The sequence below is a fragment of the Oryx dammah genome, unplaced genomic scaffold (genome assembly GCF_014754425.2).
Source record: "Oryx dammah isolate SB20612 unplaced genomic scaffold, SCBI_Odam_1.1 HiC_scaffold_10, whole genome shotgun sequence".
Lineage (NCBI taxonomy): Eukaryota > Metazoa > Chordata > Mammalia > Artiodactyla > Bovidae > Oryx > Oryx dammah.
In genome coordinates this window covers 59,795,359-59,820,122 of record NW_024070194.1, presented here as the reverse complement: position 1 = coordinate 59,820,122, position 24,764 = coordinate 59,795,359, and the positions used below count along the sequence as shown (strand labels likewise).

The window sequence follows — 24,764 nt, the reverse complement described above, 5'->3', positions numbered from 1 at the left end:
TGAATTTATTACAGTGTTGTTTCTGTTTTATGTTCTTTGGCCCCGAGGCAGGTGGGATCTTAGCTTCCAAGCCAGGGATCGAACCTCCATGACCTGCAGTGGAAGGTGAAATCTTGACAGACTAGACCACCAGGGAGGTCCCCAAGTTATACTCTTTTATTCAATTGATCTTTTACTATTTATCTAAATATTATGTTCCAAGCTAGCCCTATGATTTCAGGAAAAAAATTGTTCCTGCTTCCTTTTATTTCACAGAATGGTTCTCTTTTTACTTTTGCTGCCACAAAACTCAAGTTTTATGCCCAGAGTTCAGTTGTAGAAACTATTACCTAAACTATGTTTCTGATTTAAAACAAAACAAAACAAAACACCCAGCCCCCCCTCTCCACTCCATCGCTGTTAATTATTATCTTTGTATCCATATCTTTTAGAGTGAACTATCTCAAAACAATGTAGGCAGAGTATGAGTAAAACCAAAAATTTCATCTGAAGATAGATTTTTAAAAATTAATTTATTTATTTTAGTTACTTTACAATATTGTGGTGGTTTTTGCCATACATTGACAAGATTCAGCCACAGGTATACATGTGGAAATAGATTTTTGAACTGATTGCCTTTCAAAAGTTTCCTTTTCAGATATTACCAATGAAACCTCTGGGAGCAGGCAGTCCTTTTAGCAGTGTCTTCTCTTTTCCCTGTACTAGCCTCATTCCAACATTCCAGTCTTCTCCAGGCAGATGGGTGTAGTAGGTTTATATGTAAAAGAGAAAACAACAGACTCATTATTTGCTCAGAAGAATTGAAAGCAGGGACTCAAGTGGATACCTGAACATCAGTGTTTACAGCAGCGTTATTCACAAACCTGAAGGTGGAAACAACCCAAGTGTTCATTAACACATGAATAGACAAACAAAACGCGTGTACACACAATGGAATATCGTTGTTGTTTAGTCACTAAGTTGTTTCCGACTCTTCTGCAACCCCTGGACTGTAGCCCACCAGGCTCCTTCTATCCATGGGATTTCCAAGGCAGTAATACTGGAGTGGGTTGGCATTTCCTTCTCTAGGGGCTCTTCCTGATCCAGAGATTGAACCAGTGTTGATAAGGAGGCAGGCAGATTTTTTTTTTTCCTGTTTTTCTGTTTTTTGGCAGGCAGATTCTTTACCACTATTATTCAGTCTTAAAAAGTAATGAAATTGTGATATGTGCTACAATATGGACAAACCTTAAAAACATTTTGCTAAGTGAAAGAAGCCAGACAAAAAAGGACAATATTGTATGATTCCATTTATATGAAGTATCTATAATAGGCAAAATCATGGATACAGAAAATAGAGTAGAAACTACCACAGGCTGAGAGTGGTGGATATGGGGAGTTATGGTTTAATTGGTATAGAGTTTCTGTTAGGAATGATGAATAGGTTCTGGAAATGATAGTGGTGATGGTGGCACAACATTACAACTGTGCTTAATGCCACTGACTTGTGCACTTAAAGTGGTTAAAATGGTCAATTTAATGTTAGGTATATTTTACTACAATTTAAAAAAGAAAAAACAAAGAAGATAAGTAACCAGGGCAGCCAGAAATCTTTACTGTGACTTCAGTGAATCCAAAGGCCTGGTTTGCAGAGACTTGCTTTCAATAGAACAAAGTTGAGCTGTGTTTATAAAGCACCTCAAATTGAAGTAATGTGTATAGAAATTATACACATGTAATATAAGACTGAGTTATTTTTTTTTGTCTTTAGAAATGTTTGACCTTTTTTCCCCTGGCTTATATATCCAATTGGCCAGCAAAATTCAAATGATAGGCCTGCTGCTGCTGCTGCTAAGTCGCTTCAGTCGTGTCTGACTCTGTGCGACCCCAGAGACGGCAGCCCACCAGGCTCCCCCGTCCCTGGGATTCTCCAGGCAAGAACACTGGAGTGGGTTGCCATTTCTTCTCCAATGCATGAAAGTGAAAAGGGAAAGTGAAATTGCTCAGTCGTGTCTGACTCTTAGCGACCCCATGGACTTTAAAAGGAATTAAGGGAGAGGTTGGTTGAGGCTATTCTATAATTTCTTCCAATACATTTTTTGAGAGCATGAGCTGCCTTTACTCATCTGTGAGGTCCCTATTTCTTGCCACTTGGTAAGCCTTGATCTATTTTTTGAATGAATAATTGTGGGCAGGATCCATGAGGTTTTTATTTTTGTAAAACTAGATAACAATGTAAGTATTATTAATAGAAGCAGTGTCTCCAGTATGGCACTGGAACAAGAAACACAGAAAAGAAACTCAAAGCTATAAAGTTGGAGGTGGGGAAGATTATAAAGATTTAGCCTATAGGTTAAATTTCATAAACATTTTCACACCATTTAATGAATTTATATAGGGAAGACAAAATTGTCTTATAGATATCAGAGTATAATATATGAATTACTTTTACTATTAGATATAATATTAGGTAGTACTTGTTGGTTCCTTCAGTGGAGACCCCAGTGAGTTCATTAGCTGCTCACTGAAGACCTTGTCTTATTAGATATTATAGCAGTTATTCAGACTGCTGTAACCTATGGAGTCTATATTTTCATGCATTCACTCACCAAGGATTAATCACCATGGATTCCTAATGGACAGACAGGTAAGGAAATATTTCTTTTATGTTATATATGCTCCTCTCTTTCCTCCTCCCCTCGATCCTTCCCTCCCTTCCTTCCTTTCCTCAGTTCCTCTTGTAGCATTATCTGTATTTTTAGGACAAACCTGAAAATTAGAATAACAAAGTATACTTAGCCTGTGTAGTAGATAAAAACATGTTCCTGGGGATTGAAGACTATGAAGCACTCAGAGGCAATTCAAGGACTAGATATTTGGGCAATATTTTCTCTAGTAAAAATGACCTCATTCAGATATTTTAAATGGAAACTTTAGCTTTTACAAATTTTTCAAAATTCTCATTGTCTAAACAAGGGCATATGACAGAGCATCTGCATGAAAGCCAAACTTTGATATTGAATATAGGAATAGAAACGAAAGGAATCGTGTCATTTTATTGACCTGATTTTTGCTGGGCCAAATGAAGTAGAAAAAGGGAGGAGAAAATATATAAAGCAGCAAAATTCCTTTGAGTATGTGGACAAGTGAAATATATTTTTGGGGGTAGAACATCTTATTGCTAAAACGGCAAACTGAAGATATCCAACACTGGGAGACTTGTGGTATACTAGCTAAATATAGTAACTAACAATAAATAATAATGTAATTGTGCTTATTGTGCTTAGTCGCTCACTCATGTACAACTCTTTGTGACCCCCATGGACTGTAGCCCACCAGGCTTCTCTGTCCATGGGGATTCTCTAGGCAAGAAAATGGGAGTGGGTTGCCATGCCCTCCTCCAGGGGATCTTCCTAATCCGGGGGTTGAACCAGGGTCTCATGAATTTCAGACTGATTCTTTCCCAGCTGAGCTACCTGGGAAGCATAAGTATAAACTCAGATAGATGAATTCATTCTTCAAATTCATAACATGAATTTGATACAATTTTGATAAAGTTTGGTATATAAATTACACACATGTAATATGAGAATAAATTATTTTGTCTTTAGAAATGTTTGACCTTTTTTCCTCTGGCTTATATATGCAATTGGCCTGCAAAATTCAAGTGATAGATGTATGTTGTATTAAAAGGAAATAAGGGAAAGGTTGATTGAGGCTATTCTATAATTTCTCTCACTACTTTTTATGAAAGTTGTAATAGAACTTTATAATAGAACTTTCAGAGTTTTTGAGATTTAATTAAAACTTTTAGGTTAATAACTCAATATGGATTAATTTTCTATATATATTTCAAAAAACAGTTCTATCAAGTGAGGGAAAAAGAGAATACCAGAATCATCAGGAAAAAATAGCATAAAACAAGTTTATGATTCTTTTAAAACTATTCTAAGCATATTTTCACTTTATATTTTTTGCTTCATTAATGTATTTATTATGAAACTTTAAATATATCTTAAGAAATTTAGCTTTTCTTTTTTAGAATTTTGACCTGTTTTACTTAAAATGGTACATGTTCATTATTAAAAATCAAGTTATACTCAAGAACAAAACAACAAAAAACCCCAACTCAATTAAAAAATGGGCAAAAGACTTAAATAGGCACTTCAACAAAGAAGATGCACAAATGTTCAATAAATACATTCACCATCATTAGTGAGAGGGAAATAAAAATGAATCCACAAGGAGATACCACTTCATACCTACTAGGATGGGTTATTCTAAAAAAAAAATAAAATGCAAGCATTGGTGAGGATGGGGAGAAATTTAAACCCTTGTACTTTGCTGGTGGGAGTTTAAAATTATGTAGGCTCAGTGTAGTGGAAAGTGGTTTAACGGTTCCTAGATACTGGTGATGATTACACACCATTGTAAATGTGTTTCATGCCACTGAATTATACCAGTGTTAAAAAAACATGAATCAAGTAATAAGCAACCACAAAGAAGAGATCAACAAATGGTTGGTTTTAGATCCAGCTTTCTAGAAGGAATCATGTTAATGTTTGGTAGTCATTCTAATACCTTATTTTGCACATTGAACTGTTTGTTGTGAGATACTTCAGAAATTATCTGTAAAAAATATAGAGAATAATATAAGCAACACTTATGGACATGGACGTGCCGAATTGTTTAACATGAGCTGTGGCCTAGGCCTGAGAAGGGGGGCTGTGTGCCTGCAAAGTTAACCAGCCCGAGCAGGATGCAAACTTGCAGCAGTGACCTTCTGTAAAAGGATCTAACCAAGTCAAATTAGACAGAAAAAGGATCACCGAAGAAAACTGGGAACCGAGAAAAGCCAGAGGGCACATCATTAAATGTTTCTGTGATAAGCATCCTTATTCTCTGTTTATGTTATTTGATAGTACTGTTTATCTTATTTTGGTCTAATTCTAAAGGTTGTTGTGTTTTCCTTTTATTTCTATTTCATGTGTTTCTGGATATAACATTACAAAAGAATATTGGTAATATGTATCTGCTTTTATAGGTCACAGTGGCATTTTTTAACAAAAGATGTAATAACATGCAAGTTGAACAGCCCACTGTAAATTAAGTTTAAAAGTCAAAGGGCACTTTGTTCTAGTTTGAACTCCATCATCACTTTTTTTTGTAGTTAGACTATAACACTTTAATTAAGGGGTTGCTTCCAAGATGGCACAGTGGTAAAGAATTTGCCTGCCCATTCTAAAGAAGATCCCCTGGAGTAGGAAATGGCAACCCACTCTGGTATTCTTGCCTGGAAAATTCCATGGACCTGGAGGTCTACAGTCCATGGGGTCACAAAGAGTTGGACACAACTGAGCACATAGCACAGCAGAGTTAATGTAGAGTTGGAATATTGAATAAAATGATCCAAATGAAATAATTTACCCCACCTCCTCAATTTTCCATATTATTTCCATCCAGTTTTACGTATTCTTTAGTAAGTATGAATAAAGAATGTCTGAATTTGTAACCTTGCTCCTGCATTTTAGCTGTGTGATTTCCCTAATTTTTCTCAGCCTTCATTTCCACATCTGTAAAATAGACATGATAATAGGACCTGCTTCATACATTTGTTATGAGAATTCAGTGAATTGATATAGAAAATAAGTTCTTAACACAAAATAATATATAAGCTACTTTTATTATTGTGCTGTGATGATGGTATTCCTACTATGTATTCAACCCTAGAATGACTATTAATGAGAGCTAGTAATGTGACATACTTCCTTATCTTAAAGAATTTATTTATTCAGAGACAATGTCAGAAATCTGAATTTACAGGCCTTTATGAATGGGAAGCCCTAGTCAAATGCCCCTTCTAACTCACCTGACCCTGAAATAGATCCTCATAAAATTTCTGTAATAGACTCTAAGTTGGTTGGAATCAGAGAAAAAAAACACCAGAAGACTTGAGAGGAAAGAACTGAACTGAGCCCTGAAAGAGATAGGGTTTGCAAAGGCTGTTGTGGGGAGGCGGGAGGCGGCAGGGGGGGTGTGTGTGCAGGGGGGGTTGCGGGGGGCATGTGGGGTTGAGGGCGGAGGAACACAGCTCCTCAATACCTTCCCCTCCATCCCCCACCCCCATAACCCTGCTAGGAAGGCTTTCTACTGTGTGCTTTTGGCCTCTCTCTGCATTCCTCGTGACATCACACAGCTAGAGTTTGCCAAATCAGGGATTTAAACTCTGGTTCTCCAAAGCCCTTCTTAGTTCCATGCTAGGCTGCTGCTTTGATAATTGCAGGTTATATTATTCTATACCTTGTCCAGTTGGCTGCTGCTTAATATCCTATTAGGTTTTAGTGGATGATTTTTGTTTGCTTGTTTTTAATGATATTTCCCTTTGCATTTTCCTATCTGCATATATGCTGAATGGTATGTTTGCTTTTTAATTTAAAATTTGCTGATTTCTTATTTCTTGTAACTTAGGCGTAATGGCTTTGCTGAGGCCTCTTCTTCTGGATGTGGTCCCAACAATTCAACAGACTGCTGCTTTGGCTCTGGGGAGACTGGCTAATTATAATGATGACCTGGCAGAAGCAGTTGTGAAGGGTGATATTCTTCCACAGCTTGTTTATTCACTGGCAGAACAGAATGTAAGAATTTTTTAAAACCAAAGTTATATGATTTTTGTTTTGGATTTTAAAAAAATTGATAGTTTGGGTACAATTGCAAGTGTGTAGGCATAGAATTATTAGGATATTAATACAACCTTCAATTCTTTGAACTACACATAATAATACCTTTAGGGTGTTTTACTTTGGGGCTAATAGACAGCTTTTCTGCATTACTGTTAGTATAGGAGAAAATATATTAAAGTTTTTAATGGAATTATACACACAGCAGTACTTTTATATATGGTCTTATTCAAGTTATAGGATCAGTCTTTGAAAGATGTGTGGCACCCTGGGCAAATAAGTTACAGACAGTAGTGTTGTGTTATTCGCTCAGTCCAACTCTTTGCGACCTCATGGACTGTAGCCTGCCAGGCTTCTCTGTCCATGGGATTCTCCAGGCAAGAATACTGGAGTGGGTTACCATTTCCTCCTCTAGGGAATCTTCCCAACCCAGGGATCGAAACCAGGTCTCCTGGGTTGAAGGCAGATTCTTTACCATCTGAATCTAGTTAATGGGCAATGGAACAGATAGCTTTGAAGCAAGGAGGAAGAGAAGCATTTGAAAGCAAGGAGAATGCATGTAAGGGAAGGTTTGACAAAGCATTTTTTGCCAAGCATGCAAGCAGGTCAAGCCTTTTAAAGGTCATCTAAGAGTGCTTCCATTTTTTCCCCATCCTGTCTGATTCCCTTTATGTTCCTAACAATAGTTAAGGATCTTCCTCTAGGTAGGGTCTTTGCCTGTTTGTTCATCCAGCTGATTTATCATAACCTAGGGATGTATCTTTCTTGACATGTCTTTAAGATTAAATTATCTTTCTTACACATGTATAACCAGAGGACAAACAATTCAATCAAAAAACGGACAAAAGACTCACACAGACATTTAGCCAAAGAAAATGTACTAAGAGCCAAGATGAAAAAGTACTCAATGGCATTAGTCTTTAGGAGATGAAAATCAAAACTGTGAAGAGCCAGCATTCTACCTACCAGGATGGCCATAACAAATAAAAGAAAGAAAAAAAAGGAAAATAGCAAGTGTTATTGAAGATGTGGAGAAGTTGTGTACAGTGGCACAGCTGCTATGGAAAACAATTTGGCAGTTCCTCAGTAAGATAAACATAATTACTATATGACCCAGCAGTTCTACTCCTGGTTATATTTCCAAAGGAATTGAAAACAGGTGTTCAAGCAAAACTTGAACACAAATGTTCATATCAGCATTATTTACAATAGCCAAAAGAATGACTAGATAAAGTAAATGTTATATATCTATACCATGGAGTACTATCAGTTATAAAAAGGGGTGAAGTACTGGTACATTCTACAACATGGATGAACCTTGAAAAAGTTATATTAAGAGGAAGAAGCCAGACAAGGCTACATATTATATGATTCCATTTATATGAAGTATCCAGAAAATGCAAATCCATAGAGATGGACACAGATTAATGATTGCCAGGAGCTGGGGGAAGAGGGGAGTGAAAAGTGGGTACTTAATGTAGGAGATTTCTTGTTGGAGGAATGAAAATATTCTGGAACTGGATAGGTATGGTTGCACAACATTGTGAAGGCACTAAATGTCACTGAATTGTACACTTTAAAATTGCCTTTTTTTTTTTTTTTACAAAATGAATTAAAATTCTAATTGCTTTAAAATGTGCTTTTTTTTTTTTTTTTTTAAAGATTGGAGAGTCATTTGCTAATGACTTTTATCTCTAGGAGGAGTTAAAGAAATTGTATTTTTCTTGTAGGCATTCTTTCTGTCATCAATGCTTGGACTCTTAGCTCCTGCTCTGAGGGCAAGGTCTGTGTTTGATATCTCACATAGAAGGTTCTCTAAGGTTTTCTAAGTGTGAATGAGTGGCCATTAGTTAAAGCAGCGGGGCACATGTGAGGAGAAAGTGAGAATGGGAAGCATCTTTACAGGCTTCTGTCTCCTTCCCCTTCCAGGCCTTTAACCCATTTCTCACATGAGATTTAATCTCTTCTCTATGCGTACAAAGTCCTCTGGTTTGGTTTTTCCTTTCCCTCCAGGTTTTCTTTCGTTCCTTCCTTCCATCCTTTCTTCTTTCTCTTCTCTTTTCTTTTTTGGCAGTTCTTTTGGTGAGGCATTCCAGGAGAGAAGAGAGTTACAGATTTGAAGAAGCAGAAGTTAAGAGGAAGGGGGAGTGAGATAGGAGAGTATGAATTCTAGGCGCTGTAGTTAATGCTAACTATTGGTGCTCAGTAAAGTGTGAATTTGAAAATTCTGCAATAAACATTCAAATCAGCTTACCGTAATGACAAGAAATGTATCACTATTATTTTTCCACAATCATGAGAAAATAATCTATGGAAAGCTACTTTAAAACTCTTCTAATTTTAGTAATGATTTAGTAGATATTTGGTTATGGACTTGTAAAATTAGACTTTGTAACAAATATTTTAATGTCTATATATGTTGATATTTAAGAAACTAAAGAAATATATCAAATCAAAACATTGTTACTAACAGTAGATTCCTTATCTTTTCAACATATCCTAATTTTAAGATATAATCTGTTAAAATATAACTTTTGTATTTTCTCTCTCATATGATTTTTTATTGATTTTTAGTATTTTAGCCTATGTAAATAGAATGCTTTCAAAACAGTTGCTGTAGTCACCTAGTTGCTTTTTTTGTATACACTGTGAAGAAATAGAAACTTTATCTGATGATTGCTAAGTGCACCTCAGAGCATAGTTGTTATTTCAGGATAACACGGGACACCAGAAAGGTTAGTTGAGGTCATGCTTAGAGACTGAGGGCAAGTAAAGGAAAGGAATTTGTCAGGTGACAATTTAGTTGCACGTGCTAACAATCTAGGAGTTCCCACAGGACAAACAGTACCTTTCACTGTAATGCACAAACATAAACTCCCATTATTTTATGAATCTGTAGGAAATACAATGCTTACATTTTATTTTATGCAGTTTCCAAATGCGTGTTTCAGAGTAAAACATTTGAAATGAAATTAAAGATGTACACTGTTTCAGTTCAGTTAATGAACAAAAGCAATGGGGAAGCCTCAAACAATCAAAATGATTTTGCAGGATGTTTTTCATCTTTTGTATTTAAAAAACTGCCGAGCTTTTTTATTTTAAATATCAGTGTCATTTTTTTATGTTTGTTTTGGTCTATTTTAACTTTTAGCTTGATTCACATTGAGTTTTGTCTATTTACCCTTGTAGCGTTTTTACAAGAAAGCAGCTGCCTTTGTGTTACGAGCAGTTGGTAAACATTCTCCCCAACTAGCTCAGGCAATAGTTGATTGTGGAGCACTGGACACACTGGTGATTTGCTTGGAAGATTTTGACCCTGGAGTCAAAGAGGCTGCAGCCTGGGCACTTGGCTATATTGCAAGACATAATGCAGGTAATGACCCTTATTATAAAATAGGATTATTAAAGTTTACATTAATTAGGTAAACCTGGTTTTGCTTACTAGTAAACCATAGATATGAGGTCTTAATGATGTGTCTATACATTATGGGAGATAAGTTTTGAATGAAGGCCAAATTGTTTGGATCACAAATTCATAAAAAAAAAAAAAAACACCCTATACATGTCAGTCTTTATCTTAGTTAGCAAAAGAGACATTTGAAGACAGAGTGGGAAGCAGGGGAACATGGGGAGAATGAGATATTGATTGATTTAAAGACCCTGGTAAATTTGTTCTGTTACAAAATTATTAGTTTGTTACTCTCCAGGGGACATTGGGTCTTCACTCTCACTTATGGCAGGGTGTTCCAAGGTAGCCAAGAGCCATGTTGTATGAGTGAATAATGTTGAAAAGATGTGGGGATGGTAGCTTTCTAGAATATATTTGTATTCAGCCCAATATTAGCAGGAAGAAGGAGAAAGAGAAGGAGCACCTTTTCTTACAAACTGAGCTCAGTGAGGCCATCAAGAAGGGACCTGGGCCTCTTGTGTGAAGGTTGTGCCGATACACTTGATTGGTAAAAAATACACAGTGAACAAAATTGCCCCCACCACTTTACAGAAGTTGCTAAATAATATGCAAATAACACAATAAGAGAATAACAGTTTTTTAAACATGTAAAAATGAAAACTTTGCTAGTAATCCAAGAACTGCATAATAAAACATCAGTGAAAGTAAAGCAGAAAAAAACCCAAGTGGTTAAGAGCACTGTGGCCTTAGCTAGAATCTGAGTTTGAGTCCAAGTTCCAGTCTTTAGTTGCTGTGTTACCTTGGACATGGCTTTTAAACTGTCTGCAACTTAACTTCCTCATCTGTAAGAAAGGTTGTACTACTTCCACATTTGTTGTGAGATTGATGAGATAGGCCAATACATGGTAAATATTCAATACATTTAATATTATTAAAACTGAAGATTTAAGAGGGCACGATGATGTTTCTATTGACAAAGGCCCTAGAAATTGTATGAACTTGTAGAAAGCCATGCAAATTTAAGCCATAAAAGAGTTTATGGTTACTATAGAAAGCCTGCTTTGAGAATTCATCCTAAGGATAGAACCCCACAGAATGAAGAAGCTGTATTTATGCAAATTTGTAACATCAAAACCCCTCAAATATTTGGTAGAAATTTAGGGGTTAAATTATAGAAGTTTACTTAATGGAATCTCATTCAACAGTTATGAATCCTGCATGATAACATGAAAAAGTGATTATAATGTGAAAAATTAGAAAATTATATATTACAATCATGTGTATGTGTGAAAGTCACTCAGTCGTGTCCCACTCTTTGTGACCCCATGCACTGTACAGTCCATGGAATTCTCCAGGCCAGGGTACTGGAGTGGCTAGCCTTTCCCTTCTCCAGGGGATCTTACCACCCCAGGAATCAAACCCAGGTCTGCTGCCTTGCAGACAGATTCTTTACCAGCTGAGCCATAATGATATAAAAAATAAAATAAAATCTTATGTGGATATAAATTACAAGCGAGTACACATTTGTGTTACTAGGGTTATAGAATGAAGAATATTTTAAATTTATTTTCTAGATTTTTCAGTGTGCATGCATGTATAAAATAATGACTGCTATTTATTGAGTAATTACTATGTGCCTGGCTCTGTGCAGTATGCATCAGGATATTACCTCATTTTGGCTGCAGATACACTTAGGGCAGGTATTACTCTCCCTGTTAAACAGAGGAAGAGAGTGGAATGTAGAGGATGCCTGAAGTTACGTTAATGGTTGAGCCTAAATTGGAATCTAAATCTGTCTGACTCCAAAGCCATATGTTAACCCCGTACCATACAGTTTGACTGTGTACTTCTTGAAAGAGTATTGAAGAAGAAATTCAAAACAGAAACAGGAAGTGGCTGTCCCATAGTTATGTTTAATTTGGTTTTTAAATGATGACACTGCTGGAGACAATAAAATGATGTAAAAATAAATCAAGGGAGAAAACTATTTGTCATGCTTAGAATGATTCAGAATTGGTACAATAAAATTATTTCCTTAATATCTGAATTTTGGTTTTCCAAGTAGGTTCACCTTAGGACTATTGCTTAATACATGTTGACTGAGAAAACTAAGGCAATGTTTTAAATTAGAAGCTGGTGATCATGGGGAAACTACATGAGTATATTTAGTCTTTTTTTTTTTTTAATGTCAGAGGACTTTACAGATTGTAACATGAGTATTTTAAAGGGTGTTGCAAAAGAACTTTGAGGACAACTGTGCAGCTACTCTGTCAGGCGGGTGCCCATAGATAACCTTTCCATATCTCCCTTTTGTTGAATCTGAGGCTAAATGATTATAGTTTATAAATAGGCTCTTTCTAAGGGATTCCATTCCAATTTCTTGCTATAATCTGGCTCCCACATGGAATTCCCAGTGTAATTTCAATATTTCACAGTCATTAGGGGCTTGGGACCCAGAAGCTCCCAGAAGGGATTACTGAATAGATTTCTCAGAAGGAAAGGGAATTGTTATCTAGTAAGCAGTAAGTCATAATTCACATCCTGAATATCAGTGAAAAGAGAAGATTTACCTTCAAATGACCTGATTTCTTTCTTGATGATCTCCTAAAAATGGAATATATTGAGATGGAAGGGATTCATTCAGTGTTTTCTTCTGGGAATTAGTGGTAAATTGTTTGATTAGGTAGTTTAAGAAATATAAACCTTAAAGGAGATACAAAAGAAATGACCTTTAAGGGCAATAGAAAGAAAACATTTTGCATGTAGGAAACAAAAATAAAGTAAACACACAATTACTAGAAGAGGAAATCAGTGGGCATCATCTGAGGTTTCCTTATTTGAAAAATACAATTTCTAAAAGCTACTTGTACATATAGATTTTAAGGCATTGTACAGATAACCAAAGGAAACTGGAGGCTAACCATCAGAAATGGTGGCCATAGACTCTATCATGGAAATTTAATGAGATGATTTGCAACTCTGAGCAAATCATCTCATTAAATTTCCGTGATAGTGTCACCAGTTACTGAATACACACCTCTTTGAAGATAAATAAACTACCTCTTTCTGTTTTGGGTTCCTTAAGAAAGGCTCAGACTGATTGTCGCTCTTCCTCTAACGCGCTACAGTCTCCCCCTCAGCAGAATTATTCTGGTTGCGTATTTACCTAACTAGTGTCCAATCTCTCATTATTTTCAAGGACTAGTCTTACTTTTGGAACTACAAGGGGTGAGGCCAGAGGAACAGTGGACTCTGCTGTCTTTGTGCTCCCACTGGGAGGGCCCAGGCCTTCCCTCCTCCCCACTCTGCCTGGCAGCCTGGCTCTAGCCTTGCACCAGTGGGTGACACAGAAGCTCCGTGGAGAAGTGCTGCCGATGACCTGGGTGGATTATGTGGCAGCTGTCACAGCACTAGGGGACTGAGGTGGGAGCAGTGGCCTGGCGGCAGCCTGAGAGAAAAAAACCATGTAGGTGTTTTGGAGGAATGCTCTTCCATGTTTCGGCTAACAAGAATTAAATTTTAAGTGTTTGTTTAGGAGCTTTAGCTAAAAACACTGTCTCTTGTAACCTTTGTTTCCTATAAACCTTTGCTGTCTTTGAGTAAACCTTGGCAAGTTCTCAGTCCTAGCAAAGTGGAATAGGTTGGATTAAGTGTCCTAAAACACTTTAATTATTAACACAATCACCCTATTACAGATGAGGAAACTGAAATAGAGAGGTTAAAGGATTTATTCTGGTCAGACGGCAGTTTATGGCAGAGCTGTTTGGCCATTACTCAGAAGCCTTCAGAGATTCTTCCTTTTTATAATGTGAGAAAGGCAAGTGTATGAAAGCTCATCACTCTTCTTCTTAAGCTCCTTGCAGTATCTGCAAGTCTCGCCAGATACTTCTGTTCTTAATTCCCAGTGACTGGTTCCACATGTGTGACTATGCTGTCTCCCAGGGACCTGATTTATCTCCTTAGGACCTAAATCAAAAGAGAGACTTCCCTCCCTGCTTGGTAGTGGTCAGGAGAGGGGATGGCTGCAGCCCCAGATGAGCAGTGCTTAGCGGGCTCAGCTAATTAGGATTCCACAGAAACAGTGAGTCGACTGTGTCTTGTTCACCAAGTAGATAACGTAAGGGAGGAATCCAGACAGAGCTGACTGGCCTGATTCTTTTCTGTGTCATTTAGAATGATGAAATGATAAAAAGAAAAAATAATTTTAAAAATCAGAATTTTTGCATATATTCTTCTTGTGCCACTCATGCCACCCATATATAAATACCAGTAGTCTATATCGTGTGGAACAAGCTTAGGTTGCAGTAATTAATTTTTTAAAAATCTACATGTTAGTGACAAATATCTGAGATAATTAGGAATTCTGTACTGTAGGTATTAGAGTAAGGAAGGAGGTGGAGAAGGGGACAAAAGGATAGTAATTCTGTTAAAAGTCTTAAAGACTTAAGTGATACCTGTAGATAATAAGTTGGTTTCTGTGCCATCTTTTTATAACTTATTTTATCTTGGAGGGGTTGAGGAACACATAAGCATAGAGGAAAATGATGTATATGAGGTTATATGTATTATATATTATACCAATTTTGATCCTAACATTTATTTCTACCAATACTTTTCTCCTTATTTAGGTGTTGGTAAAAAAAGATGAAAGTGAAAATAAATGTCTCTTCTGTGTTCTTTCGGCATAGACACCAAATGTGTTAAAGTAACATTTAAAAAAATAAATTTATTTATTTATTTATTATTTACTTTATTTTTGGCTATGCTGGATCTTTATTGTAGCACAGGCTTTTCCCTAGTTGTGGAGAGCAGAAGCTATTCTCTAGCTGCAGTGTGTGAAGGAAATGGCACCCCACTCCAGTTCTCTTGCCTGCAAAATCCCATGGATGGAGTAGCCTGGTAGGCTGCAGTCCATGGGGTCGTGAAGAGTCAGACATGACTGACCAACTTCACTTTGACTTTTTACTTTCATGCATTGGAGAAGGAAATGGCAACCCACTCCAGTGTTCTTGCCTGGAGAATCCCAGGGACGGGGGAGCCTGCTGGGCTGCCATCTCTGGGGTCGCACAGAGTCGGACACAACTGAAGCGACTTAGCAGCAGCAGCAGCAGCTGCAGTGTGTGGGTGTCTCATTGTGGTGGTTTCTCTCATTGTGGAGCACAAGCTTCAGCAGTTGTAGCTCCTAGACTCCAGAGCATAAGCTCAATAGTTGTGATGCACAAGCTTAGTTGCTTGGCAGCATGTGGGATATTCCTGTACCAGGGATTGAACTCATGTCTCCTGCTTTGGCAAGTGGATTCTTCACCATTGAGCCATCAGGGAAGCCCTAAAATAACATTTTTAATTGTAACTTTTACTCAGTGGTTACCTAATTTGTTAGTCTCTTTTAGGGTTAGTTTGTATGCTGGTAAAAAATTATATGTGAGTTTTTCTGTATTTTTATTTCTTGTGATTTTTAAAGTACAGACTTTTGATTAATAAAATATTCTAAGCTTTCTTTGCATTTTTTTTGGAATTCAGAATATGGAACAATAAAATATAATTCTGTAATCTCAGATCCCCAAGTCACTGAGAACTACAACTTTATTATATATAAGGCTAGCAAGCAATTTGTTTATCTCCATCATCATCATCAATGTAATTATCAAAAAGTATTTGAGGCATTTATGTGTATGTTACCATGTCTTTTGTTACTGTACAAGGTAAAATAAGTTGGCTAACATCTCACCCTTAAGACTTTATAATCTAAGATGGAAGAATTGAAACAGTGAGCATAGAAGTCATCCAGAGAGCTGACCAAATATCAAACAAAAAGGTACAATATTGTCTTAAGAATATGAATAATACATTGGGTGATTATACTTTGGCTCAAGTGAAAGACAAATTGTGAGTTATGTTTTTTTACTGTGCTAGAAAGGGGAATCTTTACTTTGTTTTTAAAAATGTTGTTATATCCAGATAACCTCTGAACTCTGTTGGGCATAGATATAAAAGGAAAAAGTGACATTGATAATGATAAACACACACACCTACAATCAATTAATCTTTGACAAAGGAGGCAAGGATATACAATGAGAAAAAGTCTCTTCAGCAAATGGTGTTAGGAAAGTTGGGTCAGCCATATGTAAATCAGTGAAGTTAGAATATACCCTCTCACCATACACAAAAATAAACTCAAAATGGCTTAAAGACAAACATTAAGACATGACACCATGAAACTCCTAGAAGAGATCATAGGCAAACATGCTCTAATATAACTTGCACCAATGTTTTCTTCACTCAGTCTCCCAAGGCAATAGAAATAAAAGCAAAAACAAAAAAATGGGACCTAATCAAACTTACAAGCTTTTGCACAGCAAAGGAAACCACAGACCAAATGAAAAGACAACTTACAGAATGGAAGAAAATATTTGCAAACAATGTGACTCACAAGGGCTTAATTTCCAAAACATACAAACAGCTCATACAACTATAACTCAACAACAGCAGAAACAACCAATCAAAACATGGGCAGAAGACCTCAATGTCTTCTTTCTGCAGAGAAGAAATACAAATGTCTAATAGACACATAAAAAAGATGCTCAATATCACTAATTTTTAGAGAAATGCAAGTCAAAATGACAATGAGGTACTACCTCACATCAGTCAGAATGGCAATTATCAAAAAGTCACAAATAACAAAATGCTTGAGAGGGTATGGAGAAGAGGGAACCCTTCTATACTGCTGGTATGAATGTAATTTGGTACAGCCACTATGGGAAACAGTATGGAGGTTCCTCAGAAAGATAAAAATAGAGTTGCTGAATGATCCAGCAGTTCCCTTCCTGGGCATATATCCAGACAGAACTCTAATTCAGAATGATACATGTACCCCTCCGTTCATGGCAGCGTTATTCACAATAGCCAAGACGTGGAAACGAATGTCCATTGACAGATGAATTGATAAATAAGATGCAGTACATGTATCTAATGGAATGCTGCTCAGCCATCAAAATGAATGAAATAATGCCATTTGCAATAGCATGATGGACCTAGAGATTATTAAATGAAGTAAGTTAGAAAAAGACAACTACCATAGAATATCACTTATATGCGGAATCTAAAATATGACACAAATGAAACTCTTAGATCATAGGCAAAACACCTGTCTATGAAATAGATAAATTCACCTATCTATGGAATAGAAATAGATTCAGGGACAAGGAGAACAGATTTATGGTTGCTAAGAGGGAGAAGATTGGGAAAGGGATGGAGTGGGAATTTGGGGTTAGCAGATGTAAGATAATGGATATGGAATGGATAAAAACAAGTTCCTGGTAATTAGGAAAATTTTAGCCATGACTGGAACAATGTTCATACGTGAATCTACCTTTTCAACTGTAAACTTTTTGGAATCTAAATACTGTAGATCGAGCATTTCCAGTAAAAATTTAGCAGCTAAATTGAGACAGGCTGTAAGTGCAAAATATACACTGGATATCCAAGACTTGATGTGAAGAAAAAAGTGTAAAGTATCTCATTAAAACTTTTAAATATTGATTACATGTTGAAATTATAGTATTTTGGATATATTGTGTTAATGTGATTATTTAAAAATTTTATTTTAAATTTATTTTTAAATTAGAGGATAACTGCTTTACAATGTTTTATTAGTTTCTGCTGTACAACAATGAATCAGCTATAAGTATACTTATATGCAGGCTTCCCAGGTGTCTCAGTGGTAAAGAATCTTCCTGCCAATGCAGGAGACGCAGATTTGATCCCTGGGTCAGGAAGATGCCCTGGAAAAGGAAATATCAACCCACTGCAGTATTCTTGCCTGGGAAATCCCATGGACAGAGAAGCCTGGTCAGCTATACTCCATGGGGTCGCAAAGAGTTGAATAGGACTTAGCAACTATACAACAAAACAATGCATATATCCCCTACCTCTTGAGTCTCCCTCCCATCACCTCCCCATCCCACCCTTCTAGGTCATCACAGACACCAAGCTGAGCTTCCTGTTCTATACAGCAGCTTCCCACTAGCTATCTGTTTCACACATGATAGTGTATATATGTCAATGCTACACTCTCAATTAGTCCCACACTCTCCTTCCCCCCACCCCCACCCACGAACACAAATCTGTTCTCTATATCTGCGTCTCTATCCCATGATTAAAATTAATCTCACCTATTTCTTTTTACTTTTTAAGTGTAGCTACTAGAAAATTTTAAATATGTGGCTCATGTTCACATCTGACAGTACTGACTTAGAATTGCTGTGCTGTGCTATGTGTTTTTCTGTTAAAAGGCAATGAAGTGGTTATGCTGTGGCCTCAAAAAGTCACTTAATATGCTTAAATTAATCAGTATAGCTGAATGGTGATATGTAGTAAGTTAAGGACTATGGAACTAAATGTACTATTTGGGGAGAAATAAATGATGAGTCAACTTCAAGCAACCACTTACTAATGTAAGGGCTGAAATATACTTTATAAGTGGCCAAACTATCAGACTTGCACACTGTCAGTGGGGCCCCATATTGATAATCCCCTTTGGAAAACAGTATTGCAGTGCTTATTACTTTGACCTATATGAGATTACCTATATTTGATTGGTCTTGACTTAACAAAAACATCAGTTTCTGTGGCTTAATCTAAAAATACCAAGAACCTGTGGAGCAGGGCAGCTCAAGCCTGTGCTCTGGGACAACCTAGAGGGATAGGGTGGGAAGGGAGGTGGGAGGGGGCACTCAGGACTGGGGGGACACATGTATACCTATGGCCTGCTCATGTTATGTATGGCAAAAACCATCACAATATTGTATGATAATTATCCTCCAATTAAAATAATTAATTTTAAAAAGCCACCATTCTTCTTCTCAGAACCACCTCCTCAGAGCATCTGTCTTAAGTAAATTCATACATGCATGCACACACATACGAATGTGTATGTTTGTCTAACGTGTGGAATGTGTATGTATGAATATAGGACTCATGGTAGCTAGACTCCAAGAATCCCCTCAAATATCCCACATCCTGGCATTCTCACCCTGGTACAGTCCCTCCCATATCACAGCAGGATTGATCTGTGTTACCACTAGACTGCAGCAGAAACAATGGTCTGCCACTTCTGAGCATGGGTGACCAGCTTTACAAGCCTTTACAATGATTCTGTTTTGGGGGTCTCTCATCACTTGCCTGGAGGGAAGCCACTGCTATGACATGAGGACCCTCAGGTAGCCCAAGGAAAGGCCTGTGTTGTAAGGTCTTTGACAGCCAGCAAGAAATGGAGCTTTCTAGAACTATGTAGGTGAGCTTGGAAGCAGATACTACCCCAATTGTGCCTTCAGAGATGACTGCAGCCCCCACAGACAATGTAGTAGCAATTTCATGAGAAATTCCAAGCCTGAACCACCCAGCTAGACTGCTCATGGATTTCTGACCCACAGAAAGTGTGAGAGAGAAAATGATGCTTTAAGTCGCTGAGTTTGGATCAGTTGGTATTAGCAGTGCTTAAATGGGCTTCCCTGGTGGCTCAGAGGTTAAAGCGTCTGCCTCCAATGTGGGAGACCCAGATTTGATCCCTGGGTTGGGAAGATCCCCTGGAGAAGGAAATGGTAACCCACTCCAGTATTCTTGGCTGGAGAATCCCATGGACAGAGGAGCCTGGCAGGCTACATAATCTTAAAGCACTGTACTTAATAATGCAAAACCCCAAACCCACAAAACAATGAAGTGTCCTGAGTTGGGGGGGATGGTTAAGTAAACTATAGCATATTTGCTCAGTGGGATATTATGCAATTATTAACACTGTTGGGGCAGCTCATCCTCAGGAATAAAAGTGGACAGTGGAGGCCCAAGGGTAACTTCAAGGAACCGCTCAGGAGTCACACCAAGAACTGCTGACCAGGGAGCCCTTGTATGAAAATGTCCTGTACACTTTCTAACCATCCAGTATTTCGTTTCTGTTTCCTCTCTCCTTTGTGTGTTCTCATAGAGAATTCCACCAGGGCACAGCTGATCCTTTACTGTCTAGCCTCCTCTGTTAGCCTGAGCTCCTAGGGGCCTGAAGCAAATAACAAATGCCAATGAGTTTGAAGGTTCAAAGTTTTATAAAATCTTTTTAAACATCTTAAAATCCACTTGATTGTTTTGTTTTGTTTTTGCAGATTGTAGGTAGAGTCAAACTAAATTGTGGTTGCAATATTATATAAAGCAAGTGGAAATGTATTTTTTGTTTGGGTGTTTTTTTTGTGGGGGGGTGCTGTGCCACATGGCATGTGGAATTTTAGTTCCCTGACCAGGGATTGAATCCACATCCCCTATGTTGGAAACATGGACTCTTAAACTTAACCTGGATTGCCAGGGAAGTCCCTAAAGCAAGTGGAAATGAATGGAAACATTTCTAGATACAAAAAGCATATTTTGTAAAAAGCTGATTCCAAATAATTTATTGTTTTATCCCAAGAGCCCTCCAGACCCTCTCTGTAGGTCTGCCTTCTTTCATTCAGCCTAGTCTCAGCTGTTGAGTAGTTATAAGTATGAAACTGAAAGTCATTAAAATTGGGGTTTTAAAAATTGCTTTATATCTTATGCTACTTATTATCTTCTAAGGCCATACCAAAGTCTTTGTTTTTTCCCACCTTCTCTTTTCTCTCATCTCCACTTCTTGACTTTTCCTTTCCATATTTTGAAGCTGTTTTTTTTAATGCTTGAGCCTTGTATACGTGTGCCATCTTTCCAACTGATTGTAATTTCTTACTAAGGCCCCATTAACTCCAGATCAATGGCTTATTTGACTCACTTGACTTTTTAAAGGAGCTAGAATTATTTAACCTTCAAAGCATATGTATGTATTTATGTATGGATGGATGTACGTTAACCTTTAATCTCTCACTCAACCCATGTGTAAGGGTTAGATGGATGGTTCTGAAGATTGGGTGGAGAGAAATGGTATGGAAATGATGAGCAGGAAAAACGGCATTTGTGAGGGTGGGGGATGAATAAAAATCATAAATTAGATTTTTTTCATAATAATATGCAAATTCCTTCTACTTTTTCACACTCCCACCTGCAATTGGAGTTGTTGACTTCTCAACTCAGAATTATAGCTCTAGTTAACTATAAACTACAGGAGAATGTTGCCTCTCTCAGACGTATTGGTGTAGAATAAAGGTTTCTTGCTAGCTGGCTTCCATGTCTGCCTCCTCCTCTTCACATCCCTGTGTAATCTGCTTCCACGTTGCACCAAAGATATACAGCAGAAGTGATGGTATGTGCCTTCTGAGCTAAGATTATGAAAGACTACAGCTTTTGTCTTGGGTTCTCTCCTTTGGATCTCTCACTCTTGGGGAAGCCTCATTGGGAGCAGCCTATGGAAAGACCCAGAAACAGGGAGGAACTGATGCCTTCTTCCAACATTCCCATGGCTGTGCTGGGAAAAGATGCTGTAGACCCACTCAAGCCTGCGATACCTGCAGCCCTAGCTAATGGCTTGATTGCAACCTCATGAGAGGTCACCGCCGGAACCTCCAGCTGAGCTGCTCCCAGATTCCTGACCTATAGAAACAATAAGACTATACATGTTTCCTGTTTTAAGCAGCTGAGTTTGGTGTGATGTTACATAGCAGTAGGTAACAACCCATTGTAAACAATAGGTTAGACCAAAAACTAGACAAATTCTTCTACTTTGGAAGTGACATTTCTAAAGTCAAACTGGAGTATGCTGTGCTGTGCTTAGTTGCTCAGTCACGTCTGACTCTGTGCTGTGCTTAGTTGCTCAGTCACGTCTGACTCTTTGCGACGCCACGGATTGTAGCCCATCAGGTTCCTCTACTGGAGTGGGTGGCCATGCCCTCCTCCAGTGGGTCTTCCCAACCCAGGGATTGAACCTAGGGCTCCTGCACTGCAGTCATTCTTTACAGTCTGAGCCACCAATGGTCAGCATATAACCAACTTTGGTGATTGCAACTCCGTATTTGTTTTGACTGTGATTTCACCAAATCATGAAAAACTTGGTTGAATGGCTTGATAATGTAAGATTAACATCATAAGTTGTAGCCAAATCTTAAATCTTTTTTTTAACCTGCTTTATTTCAAAAAGGTTTTGAAGTAATACAGTTACGTGTTTTACAGCCAGATGCAAAACCAGCCTATCTTTTAAACTGATAAATAGGGCAAACTAAATGCAAAGAAATAATGATTCATAATTTTATTTTTAATGAAGCAAATACTGTAAAACATAACATTTTTTTCAGTTTAAAAATGGTGAGTTACAAGCAGTGTTTGGAAAAATACATAGCAATAAAGTTAAAAGAAATTAGAGTCCCTGAGGTGTTTGAGTTGCCTAATTACTTTTGAATTAGTGTACTAAATATATATACATATTTTTTCCTTTCTTTTTTCTTTTTGGAGAACCTCTTCATTTTGAGTCCTTTTTGTGAGTTCTCATGATGGATCACTTAATTTTGCTCAAATTCTTCCCTCCTACATTGCCATTGTGAGCAGGGAAATTAGCTGAGTATCATAATATATGTTTAGATTAATCCTTTTTTTATAGGCCAGTTTTCAGGTTTTTGTCAGTTTCTTGGAATTCACCTCTGAATTTTCCTATTTAACCACAATAGTGGTTCTTCACAACATGTCTTCAAGAATCAAAAGTAGAGAGAACTACACCTTTTTCACATCCAGAAAGTCCCCACAGCTCATTTCAGAAGCCTAAGATTGTAAAATGATGAACATACTTTATTTGGCCCTCACTGTGTTGTTTTAAGGGGCTTCCCAGGTGGCACTAGTGGTAAAGAACCCATCTGCCAATGCAGGAGACATAAGAGAAGTGGGTTCGATCCCTGGGTTGGGAAGATCTCCTGGGGCGGGGCATGACAACCCACTCCAGTATTTTTGCCTGGAGAATCCCATGGATAGAGGAGCCTGGTGGGCTACAGTCCATGGAGGTTGCAAAAGAGTCAGACACGACTGAAGTGATTTAGCACGCACGCATGCGTGTTGTCTTACACAGTGTGTTTTTGTTTTGTTTTGTTTTTTAAAGTTTCCAAAACTTAAAAATAAGGCAATCAGATGTCTGGCTTCTCTGGAAAAATCCAAGGATCTGACCGCGGTTAGATCTGCATTCCCATGAGGCAGCGCTGGGCTGAAGAAGCTGAGTAGTTGGTGCTCCTTGTATCTGGTGTATGTGTTTTTCCAGTTTACTATGCTCTCCACGGAGAAGGCAATGGCACCCCACTCCAGTACTCTTGCCTGGAAAATCCCACGGATGGGGGAGCCTGGTAGGCTGTAGTCCATGGGGTCTCGAACAGTTGGACATGACTGAGCGACTTCACTTTTACTTTTCACTTTCATGCATTGGAGAAGGAAATGGCAACCCACTCCAGTGTTCTTGCCTGGAGAATCCCCGGGACGGGGGAGCCTGGTGGGCTGCTGTCTATGGGATCACACAGAGTCGGACACGACTGAAGTGACTTAGCAGCAGCATGCTCCCCACTCGGTTATTGTTCCTCTGGCTTCACTTATTTTAATTACTTGCCTGGGCCCCGTCTTTACCACTGCTGATTGTTACATTGAGCTGTAACAATTAAGAGGGGTGAAGGCCATGGTGGTTGTTTAGTCGTGTCCAACTCTTTTGTGACCCCATGGACTGTAGTCTACCAGACTCCTCTGTCCATGGGTTTTCCCAGGCAAGAATACTGGAGTGGGTTGCCGTTTCCTTCTCCAGGGGATCTTCCCAACCCAGGGACTGAAGCTACAGCTCCTGCCTTGGCAGGCAAATTCTTTACCACTGAGCCGCCAGAGAAGCCCTAAGACCATGATGAGCACTGTTAAGCAAAATCACTTTTGCCTGATGCACCTGGTTTTACCTGTACCTATTATACACTGATGGACTTTCCTGTCTGTGTTTTTCCTGTCTAGTCAGCATAAAGTCATTTATAATATTTGATTCATCCAGCTTTAGATACTAGTAATCTTATGAATGTCGTTGATCTCAAATGTCCCCCCTTTTATCTGTGTCTCTTTTTGTTTAAAAAATTAAATCTAAAGTCATACTGAGCTTGTCACAGTTCCATAGAGATGGCTGCTTCATTTCCTTCACTCAGCAATGAGGTATTGAGGAGGCCGAAGAGAACTAGTTATTCCTTGGCTGAAGATAGCTGACCGTCAATTGAGGACTGTATATCAGTTGTCTACATGCATGCAATCAATGGTTTTAATTATTATTTATGAATAAGGAAGGTGCTATTGGATAGCTTTATTTCCACTGACAATTTGAAGCCTAAAAAATTGTTTAAAATGAATAACATTTAGCATTTAAAAAATGTAATATTTTAATTGTAACAAAGGCATGAATTAAGACAAGAAGGAAAGTGTGAAAAAGTGAATAGTATTTCTAGATTATATTTGTAATTTTTCAAAGAATAATTATGCATTCTTTCCTAATTTGTTTAAAGGAGATATACATTCCCACCATTTTTAAAAATAAGAAGCTTTCTTCCATATTAAGAAGTAAGCTAAAGTATTTATATTTATTTTTCTTTATAATAATAATGTTAGTATAGTTACCCCAGCAGTAGCTATGTGTATAGTCAAAGACATGTTCATATTTCTTTTATTTTTTAAAAATAATTACATTGAAGAAAATTTGGCAACTAGAGAAGAAAATATATCACCAATAGTGCCATAAACCTCACTGAAATCCTATTAAT

At 37.7% G+C, this 24,764-nt stretch overlaps 1 protein-coding gene across 2 annotated transcripts in view; it reads left to right on the top strand.

Moving 5' to 3' along the window:
* The window catches only part of SPAG6 (sperm associated antigen 6), a 58,832-nt gene that overhangs the window by 6,469 nt on the left and 27,599 nt on the right, over positions 1–24,764 (top strand). For both annotated transcript variants that reach the window (XM_040248581.1, XM_040248580.1), the window contains exons 3-4: positions 6,448–6,614; positions 9,846–10,029. In XM_040248581.1, coding sequence (XP_040104515.1) covers positions 6,448–6,614; positions 9,846–10,029 — 351 coding nt within the window. The remainder of the gene's footprint in view (positions 1–6,447; positions 6,615–9,845; positions 10,030–24,764) is intronic.